This window comes from Xiphophorus couchianus, chromosome 7, assembly GCF_001444195.1.
Source record: "Xiphophorus couchianus chromosome 7, X_couchianus-1.0, whole genome shotgun sequence".
NCBI lineage: Eukaryota > Metazoa > Chordata > Actinopteri > Cyprinodontiformes > Poeciliidae > Xiphophorus > Xiphophorus couchianus.
This window is the reverse complement of record NC_040234.1, coordinates 31,317,639-31,331,353: the sequence shown is the minus strand read 5'-3', so window position 1 is coordinate 31,331,353 and position 13,715 is coordinate 31,317,639. Positions and strand designations below refer to the sequence as shown.

The following is a 13,715-nucleotide window of genomic DNA, read 5'->3' as shown; positions in this document are numbered from 1 at the left end:
TTTTGTATTTAAAATGTATATGTGTATTTTTACTGAAATAAATACTTTTTTGGATGATTATCAGATTTATTGCACTTGCTTCTGTATGACTCAATTTAATTCTGTTCTTTAAAAAATTTTTTAGATTTTTTTTCTGTATGTATTAGTATCTCTAACCAAATATACATAATACACTAAAAACAGCCCTATATCCTCTCATGTTGCTCCCCCATTTCCTCCCACAGTTCCCCTTTGTCTTCCTCACCTCCTCATCTTAATCTGGCTTAGAGGTTTCATATATCTGTACACCTTTGTTGAAATACATGTAAAATCCAGCCCACACTGTTTATGTCCATTTTCTTTTCCACAGCAATAATTAAGTTAATTGGCCCAAGTGTCTCATCACGAGTCGTCGCTTTTAGAAACACATGGATGAACCAAAATTGGAAGTGACGAATAAGCTCATGATTTACAGTCGTTTGTCACATCTCTTTCTGGCTCCATGAGGCTCTTTGTCATGTGTTTGATCAAATGTATGTCGGCATGAGTTTGGAAATTCCCTTTGAGTCAAAAATTGCTCCTTTTTGACAGACCACATCCTTATTGTGTAGAAAACAGCACATGTGTGCGGAGCCATAATATTCATAAAAATATGAAATGTATGCTTAACAAAGCTGTTCTGTGTCTACTGCTTGGTGATTGTGCTTTCTAATCTTCTTTATGTGTGGTTTACTGCTGCGCATTCTGAGCTGTGATCATAGACAACCCCCTCAGAATGAAATATTAAATTTTTGGTCTGAAAAACTAAATGCTTGACATGAGAAATAGACCCTATAAAGGAATACACAGATTCTCAAGTTATTTAAAATGGTTAACGCTAAATATGACAAAATTTTGAATATTCAAAATAAGTAAGGTCAAAATTAAGGTGATTTGAAAGTGAAATTAATTTTAGCAGGGAAGAGGGACCAAGACGGAAAACTGAAAGATATATGGATCAAACACTGCTTCAGTCAGGAAACATGTTTTATATGATTGATCAACACAAAGTGGCAAAGAAAAAGAGAAGTTCAAAGTTTTTATTAAAAATTTAAATTTGTTCTGTCTCTTCAGTTTGTCTTTGTCAGACAGATTAAACAGAGAGTGTCTGTGACAAACAAGTCTATTAAAAATCTGTTGCTGATATTTGACTAGGCCATTCTCACAGTAGTATATGTTTTGGTCCAAACTGTTCTCTTGCAGTTTTGTCCATGTGTTTAAGGTTCCTGCTTTAATGGAAGATGAACATCCAGTCCAGTCTTAAGTCTTCTGGTGCTTCTAGCAAGTTTTCAGTTCAGTTCAACCATACTTGTTGTTACTCATATGATCCCTATCTTCAAAGAGCTGTTATGGATGAGGATGCTGTGGGCAGGAAGTATCTCCAGTAGCAGTCAGTCTTGCAGTGAATGAAAGAGGCCTCTGACGGAAGACTGTTGCTGTATGAAGATATCATTTACAAGAAGAAGTTGTCTTTTTTATTATTATTTTTTATTGCAGTTTTAAAAAAATAGATCTTTGCCATGGAAAGTTTCTATGAACACTCTTTCTTAACAAGAATGTTTGGGAACAAAAAAAAATCGATCAATTCTTAATTAATTTATAAAAACTAACTTTTTACGATTTATTAAAAGGGTCAGAAACATCTCTTTGAAACTTATCAAATTGTCTTTTTTGCTCTTCTGGGAGCTTTCGTCCTCGGCTCTGTCAGCGCTACTCAGTCCTCCCCGCTTGACACTGAATGAAATGACTTGGTCTCTGTTGGAGTCATTGATCAGAAGCCTACAGCGGCAGCAACTTCCTGGAAAGACGAGCCATCCTCAGAGCAACAATACTTCCATTGATCCTCTTTCTGGCTGCCCGCCAGCGATTCTAGTGGAGAGTGAAAATCCAGAAGCAGTCACTTACTGTCATGGAAACCAGCGAGCTTGTGTGCATGCGAGAGGCTGCATGGGTGATCTCAGATAGATGGAAATTATAATTAACATCAGGCAGAATCAGTAGTAGATAGAAAGCTTGAGGAGTAGCTTAAAAGCTCAAGTTGATGGATGATTCTTTCAAATAATAGAAAAAAAGGTCAGAGGGATAATTTATTTAGATGCATTGCAGAGTTTACCATAGTAACCACTGCTCTCCATGTAAACATTCAGCTGCCTGGAAGAGGTATTTGGTCATAAAGTGTGCAGGAGAGCTAAAAGCAGCATCACTTTGTTTTACAGACCACATTAATATTACCAGATGTGGAAATAAATGCATAATTTCTCTTATTACCAACATGTCTGAATCAATTTCCAAACATAACCTTATAGTTCCTTATAAAATTACGCAAAATTTTCTTTAATCTATCTTTAGTTGTTTCGTGATTACAACACTTCAACTTTTTGCATATTGCATTTGATTTAGTCATTCACTGAGGTCATAATTCTCAGTAAAATCTACAATCTCATTTTCACACAATGATTGGGGAACATGACGCAGCTGCTGTTCCTCTTTACTAAATCAAACTGGTTCGAATCGAGACCAGCTCAGCATGACATCACTGTGGGGTTTTTTATGCCACCAGTAATAAATTACCACCAGTGCTGGTAAATTTCTTGCTATTTCCAGGAAACACCAACTTTCTCCCCAATAAAAAAAGAAAGAGAAAGTCTGGTTACCCATAAAATGCGTAACCAGACCAAAAAGCTGGTAAGAGTTGATGGGAGCAGGGTTGGAGCTAAATACAGAGTATTTAGAGCTAAATGCAGAGCAACTTCTCCATTTTCAAGTGTCACTATAACAGGCTAATGTCTGGTTCGATTCTAGTTAAGGATGGGCGATATAGCTTAAAAATAAAATCTCCTATTGTTTTATTCTTCTTTATTTTCAGAGCTTTTCTCAAATGACATAAAATATCTAAAAAAAAAAAAAAGGCTTCCTTTTCAGTTCACCTGAAATCAAAGTCAAAATGAGTCAAAGCTGTAAAACATGCTGTCAAAAAAAAAAGGCAGTTTTTGGGTGGAGTAACATTACTCTGAACCATAGAAACGTAACAAGTGCATTGGTGAAAAAAAAAAAAAAAGAAAATCCAAGTTTTCAAAAAATTAAATCCTCAAAAAACTGAAAATATGATCACAGATAACATTTATTTATTGTCCAGTTTGGAGCATGTCCATAGATATCTGTTCCTTACTGTAGTGAGAGTGAATTTGGGCAGGAATGTGGAAAACCAGAAATTTTGTTTAATCTCATTGAAATTCATTGCTGGTCCAAAGATAATGAAGACAATTCAAATTATCTGATTAGTTTGCTGTACATGACGCCTATCTTTTAATCACAATATTTTGTGGTACTGTCATGATAACGATAAAAGTGATGATTAAAACTATTAAATGCCATTTCTTAGGTCACTGTATGACTTTGTGTTACAGCAAGCATAGCCTCGCAAAGAGAATTACTGCTCTTGAAACACAATCCCGTTTGCGATACGCAAACACCAGTCACATAAACAAGTGTGATGAACAAGTTATTGCACACAGTAACTGCATTTAATCATATTTTCAAGTTTATCGATATTTGTTTATATGAACAAACGTTGCAGAACCTAGTAAAACTAATAATCCCACTAATATGAACAGTTTTGGGAGTTTTAATTATTAATTGGAATTTATTGTAACAACGCTAAATTGAAATTCTTACCATAAGAAATGTATCACGATAATGATGATACAATAAATGCCCACCCCTAGTGAGAGGTTCGTCATACAGCTATAAACATATCCAGAGTTGGATTGAATAATCCAGTTAAAATCTAGACATAAAAAGGGCTTTTGTAGAGAACGTTCTTTCTTTTACTCATCTGTCAGGTTGCATTTAAACCATTACATTCTTTATAAGTGGCTGGAGTTAGGACCATTATTGTGGTTTAAATGTTGAGATAAGAATTTATTTTACAAGCAACTAATTAAGTGTTTAACCAGGAGTTTGGGCAAAAAAAAAAAAAACTATAGGTAGAAAAGAAAGTAATTTAGAAAGTACTGAAGATATGATTCGTTTTTAGTTTGATGGATGTAAGTATAAAATTTTATTTCATGATCATGCTTTTCTGTCTGGACAGTCTTCCTATAATGTTCCTGAATTTCCCTTCTCCTCAAATACAAACTCATCCTCCATGTTCAGTCTTTGCAAAAGGGAAGTCCATGTGTCACTAAGCACACAGACACTGGGATTTCCCCTTCAGTGTCACTCCAGCCACTGTCTGTGGGTCTTTTTTTCACTTTGATGCCAAAGATAAGCCCCAAGGGTATAAAACTTATCATCACATCTTCCCCCTTCGCTCCCCTTTTTTCTCCCGCTCTCAGTCAGTCTCTCGTGATTGCTCTCTATCACCATGTCTACTTCCTCTCTCCTCACTCTCATGCACACAGACACCCCTTCAGTCGGCACAAAGAGTGTTTGTCTCACCCGGTCGCATCGTCAATCACCTCTTTTCTCCCATGCTTTCTCTCGTCTCCCTCAGTGTCTCTTTCTACTTTCATTTGCATTCTTTCGCTTGTTCCCCCCCCTTTGAAAGTCTCCAGTAGTTTACATTGCGTGACACTTCGTGACACATTCTCCGTGAGTTCGACCCATCAGCAACTCTTAAAATTTTTGTTCGGTAAGATGACTGAAAAGGACCGCATGCGGACATGTTTGCCTGTGTGACTCAGTTTTTATTTCAACAACATACGGCTGTTTGCCGTTGCACTGGCTCGCATTCGGTGTGCATGCTTTCAGGGAGCGCAGTGTGAGACTCACAGAGGGCTCACACATCCAACTGAAAAGCTGCATCATACAAAGGAGAAGCACTGGAAAAGCTCTAGAGTTCTCATGTAGAGAGGATAAATGTGTCTTCATAGCAGAGGGATACAAACAGAAATGTTTTTCACTTCTATTTTTCTTTTAAAAGGGCAGTATTATGTACAATTGACATATCTGAGCTTTAGATCGTGTTATAATGTCTCCACAACATGTTGAAATGTTCCTTCATGCATTTTTGAGAAATTATTTAATCATCCATGGCAGCCAGTCAGCTGTACAAAATGCCGGAGTTTACCGAGCGCCACCTTCGAGAATGAAATCCCAATCAGCTCCTTAAGACTAGCCAGCAGCAATTAGTAAACAATTGGTGAAACATCTGCTGAGCTCATTACACCAGCTTCTCAGTGGAACGCTGGTAAAAACGTTGCAAAGACTTTCTGAAGGCGACGTTTCAGAAAGTGCAGGAATTCCTTAAAGAGACAGAGGCCCAATTTCAAGGTGTTAAATTACAAAGTCAAATTTCTTTTAAGTCATATACGACATTTTTATAGCAACTGAAGGTAACATAGTTATTTGATTGGTCTAAATAATGGCACTATGTGCCTGTAAAGTACCTGCCTGTCTCTATATGTGGGATGCAACTAGATCATAAGAATTTATCATCGCTTTGTGTGTAGGCTATTTTATTTGAAAGGAACTCTCGTTCTCTTTCTAAATATCAGCAGAGTTTGGCCAATTAGATGTAATCAGAGTTACATCAATGAGTGAAGAGGGTGTGAAAATGCCCTTTTCACAACCAAAACAGGTGTGTAAACACGTTACAATGGCCTAGTCAAAGTCCAGACCTAGATCTAAGTGAGAATCTCTGGTAACACTTAAATATTGATCTTCGCAGATGTTCTCCATCTAGTATGACTTTTGTTTTGCCAAAAAGACAAGCAAAACCACTCCTATTGCCCTATGGCCTCATTGTAAACTAATTTCTGTTATGTTAATTATTTCCAGCAGTTGTTTTACACCACTTCACAAGTTCAAATGCTGAAAAAGAACAGAGGGGCACACAGGCTTCAATAACATTTAATGGAGCTTTGACAGCCGTCGACTAGACACACACATGCACATGCACCCCCACATGCACACTGCCATGTCAACATGTCAACTGTCAGCTATCATTCGCTCACACACTGCACTGTAAAACTGTGTAACTGTGTCACCAGGGCAAACAGGAGAAGTGGACGAAAGCACAAACTGTGTCGGGGTGTGTGTGTGTGTGTAATTTTTCTCCCGTGGGAGCGCTGATGGCGTTCCACACTCAGCTTCTCCCTCTTGCTCTCAAAGTTACAGGATCAGGTGTGAATTTCTGCTCCACTTGTGCTCCCACAGTTTATCCTCTCGCCCGTCCTACGCTCTCTCAGAACGATGAGGTTTTAATGATGGATTCGATCAATTATTCCTCGCTTTTTCCAGCCGTTCTTTCTTTTCTAAGTGGCACTCTGTTCACTCTTTGATTTGCTTCCCCTTGTTTACGTTTTTTCCCGCTTCCATTAGTGTGACATTTCGCTGTCTGGCTCGCATCCAATTCACCGCAGTCCATCCAAAAGTCAAATTATTTTCTCTCTTTTGAATGCACGGTCAGGTCTAGCTTCTGTTTGGGTGATTTTTAAGTCAGCTAGATTTAAATTAAGTTGTTTTAGCAGATCGATACCGTTCATTAATGTGAAAATACCGTCATTAAGTGTACCGTCATTAATATATTTCTGCCCAAAATGGACATAAATTTTAAAAAAGAGCAGCCCACAGGAGTTCATCAGCTTAATTCCTTAAACATGTCACTCCCCAATGCGGTTGGAACCATATTAAATGAGGCTCAACACGGACTAGTTGCAGATAAATTTTAAATGGATGGAATGTTTCTGTAGCAGCGAGGGTGTTTTTAAATAATTTAGATGTCTGTGGTGGGAAAAGAGGATTCGGCTCGCTCGCTGTTCCTTCCCTGACCTTTCAGTGGGGAGCTGCAAGATGGGATTCGCAGACCTGTTTGCCAAGCAACACAATGAGCAGCGAGCTTATTCGTTGTTTTTCTTTTCTTCTCCACAGAAGTCGGATCACGGCCAGGTGCTGCTGGACGCCGTGTTTAAGCACCTGGTGCTGACCGAGAGAGACTACTTTGGCCTGCACCTGGCTGATGATGGCTCAGATACACCAGTTAGTATCCTGCTCTCAGTCATCAGTGTGTGTGCCTGTGTGTGTGGGCGTGTGTGTGTGTTGGCGGGAAGTTATTGTAGTGCCATCAATTGTGGATTTATGTAGCAAAGATCTGTGGGATTTTAATTCTTCTATAAAACTGACTGTATACTGTTTCACTTGTCTAACTTAGTATCAAGTTAGACATAATGCGCTACCATAGCATTCATTTAGTGTGCAGTTGATTATTTGTAGCAAAGGATGCATCTGAAGCTAAATATAAAAATACTGGTCACCAATTTGATGATTTATTTAATAACACTTAATTTATTTAAACATGACGTAACATCTGTCATGAACATGAAGGAGCATTTATGAATCTCATTCGGTAAATAATAACACTTTTAATGCAAAGTTGCTCTAAAAGTTGCATTGAAAGTCCATTAAAAGTGCCAACTTTGCACTAAAGTGTTATTATGTTGTTAATGATGCAAAGTTAACACTTTTAATGGACTTTCAATGCAACTTTTAGAGCAACTTTGCATTAAAAATGTTATTATTTACCGAATGACACTTTATGGCAACATTCATAAATGCTCCCTCATTTTATGAAGGAACATGACAGGTGTTAAGTTTATGACATAAACATATATATATATAATTATATATGTATAATATGTAATTTCCAAAATGTATATATTTTTGTGCAGTTTTGCCTTAATTAATGCTCTGTGTTGTTTTTCAGCAAATGGCCTTTTTTGAGTCTGTATACTCCAATTACTGAGTAATTGTTTACTGAATTAGTTGCCGATTATTTAAATAAATGAGTCGACACGATTAATTTGACTAATTGTTTCAGCGCTAGCCGGCTTTTTTTTTTTTTCCTTTTTATTACCTTGATTGTTTGATTGTTTTGTTTTTATCTGTGTGAGCATTTGGCAGGTTTCTGTGTTTGTGTTGACGGCCACCGGTGAATAATTGAAACGATGTGGTCCAGCTTTGCGCAGAGTGACTCTAAGTCTGTTCTTATCCATATTTTACAGCGCTGGCTGGATCCCAATAAGCCCATCAGGAAACAGTTAAAAAGTAGGTGAAATCCACCACACACCACCTGAACTTTTAACCAAACCATCAGAAAAGTTCACCCTACTCTAACTTGATCACTTTTCAGTGTGTTCCTATCCGCAGTTTAGTCTCGGTAACATTTAACAATCCACACTTTGCCTCCAGCAAAAGTCCATGATGTCATTTACCATTCTGAAAACGCCTGGAGCAATGATTAAACTCCATTTCAACTCTGCTCTTTTTTTTTGATAATGAGTAATAGAATTTGTAACATGCAGGACAATTAAGGAGTAGCTGAAGTGGAGCAGGCAGTCGTCCTGCAGCAATAATTGAACTGTACTTCAACTCTTGTTTTTATTTTGGTTGATTGACTCACCGGCTGAAGACACCACTCGCTTTTTCTTTGTGCAGAGTTTTTTGAATGAAAAATGATGTGGAGAAAATGTCAATTGTATAAATAGTATACATTCATGAGATATTGTTATAATTGAAATGCTTGATGTTTCTCCTTACTTCCTTCAGGAGGGTCTCCACATAACCTGAGCTTCAGAGTCAAATTCTTTGTGGCTGATCCGAGTAAACTTCAGGAAGACTACACACGGTAAGTCCGGACGTCAACACCACAGCGTCATTATGTTACAGGTTTTACATTATTTCATCCACATTATTAACTGGAATTTGAGACAGAGTTCATGTTTTTCTTATTTCTTTTTTGAATTTTAGCAGGATGCATAGTAAAGCTAATTTTAGGCGTTTGAGTTTTAGGTATTTGATTTAAATACTTTCTGGCAGCACCTAAATATGTAAAGATCCACATCTTCACAGCTTCACTTTAAGATGCAAGCTAGTATATCCACATTAAAGAGGCATCCACACTTTTTCCCACGTGAAGAGACTTATCAAGTTGAAAACTCTCTCAGGCAACAAAAAGTACATTCTTTATTTGTACCTGCTAAATAATAAACTAAGCATGCATTTTTCATGCAACAAAGCAATAACCCGATTTTTCAGAGTAGAGGTCTATAAATCACGCAAATACAAAATATGACAGGACGGGTTTGCCTGTGAAAAAAGGCATACTTACACCATCAAGAACTACAAATGTGTCACGCTTTGTAGAAAATGTGTGATACAAATTTAGCCAAGTTTAATATATGGCTGGGACCACATCTGCTTTTTAGTAAAACTGCTGCTAGTGTTGCTTCTGCTGGAGTTTTTATGAAATTAAAATGAAAGCAAAAGCTTAGTAAATAGGAGAAAAATACTTTATGTTGAACCAAAAATCTTCTGCTACAATACTGGATTTGCATGAAGGCAAACACAAAAAAACACCTAAATGTTAACTTACTTTGCATTAATTGCAATGTAGTTTAAACATGCTGGATTATCAGGACCATAATCATTTTCATCTCCATGGAAGTTGGACATAAACATCTTCAGCATCTGTTCTAATGTGATTTAAAAGTTGAGCATACAGCTACATTTAACTCTTGGTGCTCTAATAATTTGGAAAGTAAAGACAGCTTTAATATTAATTTTACTTGAAACTGGTAATGCTTGTTAATTTTTTTTACTATGCTCATCAATAAAATCAGTAACATTTCATGCATAGCTAATAGTAGCGATTTTATGAAGCTGAAGGAGGAAAATAGAACTGGTGCATTTGAGTAAGAGCATAGAACTGTGACACATAAATAAAAGAATAGATGATCCCACAATCTCTGCTTTTGCATACTCTGAATCCTTTGTGATCTAATATTGTCAGCTAGGGAAAAGCGCGCACACTTCCATATTGCACATATAGGCATTTCACTGTGACACCAGAGAAGATATGAATTCTCAGAACAGTATGAATGTAAAATATTTGCCACTTGTCGGCTTTACATATAGTTTTAGAGTAGTTCTCGCACAGCTCCTCGGGTAAAGAAAAAATGTTTCCTTAGTTTATTGTGGTTGATAATCAAAATGCAGCCTTTTTGGAATGCATTCACTGCCTATTATGTCTAATTTTCAAAACCAACTGGACAGTTTGCTCATCTGTTGTCATTATATTGTGTTTTTCTCCCATAAGGTACCAGTATTTCCTTCAGATCAAGCAGGATATATTAACTGGAAGGTGAGCATGTCGTACTTTAGGGATCTGTTGTTTTATAAAAGTGGGATGAGTCATGAAATGTGGCTTTATGGGAGTGAACCTCTGGCTTCATGCACAGTGTGCTAATTAGTTTTCTTTTTTTAATCATTTTTTATTTCCAGTTATCAAATCCTAATATTATGTTCTCTGAAAACAGCTGCATCTTAAATATTACCCAGTGCAGAAATCTTTGAAGTTTTGTGTGTTTGAGTTAATGCGTTTTATTTTCTTTCAATTTTCAGATTGCCCTGTCCTCACAACACAGCTGCGCTGCTGGCATCCTATGCTGTTCAGTGTAAGCATTGCTCCCTGGGTACACCCATTACACGTAACAATGAAAAGGCAATTCATTAGGGCTCTGCTTAGCTACACACACTGTTAAATGTAATGACTGTGGTTGCTGGAGTGCTTTTACAACTGCTGCTCTGAAGCCATGGAGACTTTCTTTAAAACCATGCGGTGGGATGGGTTTCTATATTACCGTTGGTTACATAAATATTGCATGCGATACTGGTTTTCTCTAAAGTCGATCTTTAATAATAGATTGATGCACAGAAGCAGATCGATAGGCGAGTAGTTTGGCTAACTGCTAAGTTGATGTTCAGTATCTCTTCATATTTCCAGCTTAATGTGCATTTCTTTTTGTTTTTTGATAAACAGCCAGAACAGATAAATTACAATTTGACTCTTTAACATTTATTTATCTTTGGTGATGAGCTCCATGTTGGAAGGTCTCCTTGCCGTCACTTTAATGTTTAGCTGCCTCCATAGTTTCTCTATCAGATTGAAGATTGGCTGTACCACTCCAAAATGTTAATATTACTTCCAGTCAGAAGGAACATAGATTCCTCTAAATCTAAATAATGAATAATTTTGAGCTTAACTGAACAGTATGCGTCTGAAAAGCCTATTCATTGGTATAGAGACAAAATTCAGGGACCACTCTAACATTTTTTTTTGATTTCACAGTTTATCATATTTGCCATATTTACTATTTTTCAAACATGTGTTTTGAGTGAAATTAAGTGTTTTGTTTCTTCTAAACAAAAAATTTCTTCAAAAAATTTATTTTGAGTATTTTTCAGTAGCTCACAAATAGTTAAAATGTCAACAATGCATCTCTTTAAGAAGCCTGTTCACAATGTTGTCATCTTATTATTGGAAATGTCAGTGTGAAACTAGAAATTAGTTTATACCAATAGATTTTAGGAGTTAATTTTATTGAATCTCAACACATTTCTTACATTTTTACTTATTGTATTGATGCCTTTTGCCTGCTGCCTTGTTTCATTTGTCATTTCAGCACTAGTAACTCCTCCCCCCTCCAGTCCCTCTGCTCTCCCCCTCTATGGCATATTTAGCCAGGAATCTGCACAGCCTCAGTATATAGGTCAAACAAGAGATTTGACCTAGACCTTCGTGGCTCTGACCCTACGGCTTTTACACTGACACACACATACTGTGTTGCTGGGTCCATGCTGTCACTCTTCACAGTGCCAGCACAGATTATGGAGATAAATGTTTGCTTTGGGGAGGAAAAAAATGGCTTGAAGCAGCTGCTATGCTGCTAATTCAGCTCGACTGCCAGCTCTGCTGACTCCAAATCCCACACAAATCAAGCCTGCATTCTCAAAAGATCTGAAATCTCTCCTGGTAGTCCTAAATTCCTGTTTTATGATTGACTGTAGAAAAAAATACACCTTCCCTCAACATTGTAAATATCTTGGTGAAGGGGAATAAAATACGGTTTAGCTGTGTTTTATCCCCTCCTGTTTCTGTATTTTATTTCAAGCTTACCCTTGAAACGGCTGTTTTCATTGGGTTCACTATCCGATGTATTCTAACAGTGGTTGAAGCAGATAGAATATATTTGTATACTACTTACTGATGCGTACAAAATTTGATTTTCATTTATTTTCATATGTGCAAAATTCAGAATTCCCGTTTTTAAATTTCTGATTTAAGGTTTTTAACATTTAGACCTTCCAGTATCGACTTTAGTTGATTTTCATACATCATTTATTCTGGGGTTTTTTTGTGCTAATTTCATATATAAAGTCTGGCCAAAGTAGTGCAATGTCTTTATAGTGAACTTTTGTATTTACATTTTAAAAATGTGTAAAATAGTGACTGAGCTGTGGAAATCTGAGTCTGAAAAAGTGTGAAGTTTTAAAATTAATATTTGTAGACATAAGTTTGAACCTTGAATGAATAAAGAACAACTTCACTGTAGTTTGCAGTCTCCCTCTCTCAACTGGAAAATGCTGTTGATGGGCTGTTTGCTTTTAAATTTTGTGATTTATTTATCTAAAACAGAGACAATGTACAGTAGACATTAACCTCAGAGGAAAGATGCATCGTGTCAGGGTGTATCCCTGGTACTAATTACCAGCTGTAGGCCCTGACTGAGCTGGTAATTTTTTTATATAAAAAGAGAATGCATAAAAACAGCTGGACACTATTCAATAAATATAATTCATAATTTAAACAGCATCAGTTATACAATCCAACAACATGCAAAAAGTCACTCGTAACATCCTTACTCCCACTCACATCTGCTCACATTTGCCAAAAAAAACAACAACAAAAAAAACCATTAAAACAGACTGAGAGTATTCAACAGATACAGGAAAATAGCTGATTCTGGTTATAAGCCAATTCCTCAATTATCTTAATTTTTTTCTTCGTTTGCATTTGTTTTTTCTTTTAGCTTTTTTCCATTATTGCAAGTAGCCTTAAACTTTCACCAGCCCCTTTCATTCAAAAAATAACTTTACAGCTAAAACAAGAAAAAAACCTACTACTTTAATAAAAAAAAACCTCACATTTTAAATCCAAGTCTTTTGGCGGATGCCATCACGACCACAGTGTTCTTCTCCTTCCCTGTTAGGTGTTTTAAAGTTGACGCTGAACTGTGCAGAGCACTGGTGGTGTGTGCACATCAATGAGCGTCTGAGCTGCCATTGATTTGTTGGTCAATATGCTTAGGCTACCGGCCTGCAGGTCAGTCAAGGGACTACTTGAGCAAATTGATGTTTTTAAGCTTCAGGTGAAAACAAGTGAGCTAATGGGATCCACTTTTGGCTAGCAAACCCTGAGGGTTCTGAAAGCTATCAGGAGTCTTTTAATTCGTTCCGTTTGTTGCCCTCAAACCTTTTCATTACCTTCGAGTTGAAACCATCGGGTTTCCTTCTCTTTGTCTGAGAGAGTTAAATTGTGTTTCTTTAATAAAACAATTTTATTAAAATAAAGTCCCAAAACAGTAAAGGCAGGTCTAAATTCTTCTGTCGATGCCTGTTATGTTGTAAAATACAATATACACACATAGAAGTGCGTTCCCATTGGCTTGTTGAGAGGAAAGACAATGCATTCGACCACATTTGGTAATTACACAGAAAACTGTGTAATTTTAACTGCTAAAGTTCACAAAGTAATGAAATGTCTAATTGTTTCGACTAACGATTGGGGAATTTTCAGTTGTTTAGAAATGGCTGCTAATGAATTTTTGTTACATGTGTGTGTCTTAGATTACCACAGT

General features: G+C 36.8%; 1 protein-coding gene across 2 annotated transcripts in view; it reads left to right on the top strand.

Moving 5' to 3' along the window:
* ptpn4a (protein tyrosine phosphatase non-receptor type 4a) overlaps positions 1-13,715 on the top strand; it is an 80,480-nt gene that overhangs the window by 33,482 nt on the left and 33,283 nt on the right. For both annotated transcript variants that reach the window (XM_028023052.1, XM_028023053.1), the window contains exons 3-7: positions 6,892-6,999; positions 8,022-8,064; positions 8,566-8,644; positions 10,115-10,159; positions 10,420-10,472. In XM_028023052.1, coding sequence (XP_027878853.1) covers positions 6,892-6,999; positions 8,022-8,064; positions 8,566-8,644; positions 10,115-10,159; positions 10,420-10,472 — 328 coding nt within the window. The remainder of the gene's footprint in view (positions 1-6,891; positions 7,000-8,021; positions 8,065-8,565; positions 8,645-10,114; positions 10,160-10,419; positions 10,473-13,715) is intronic.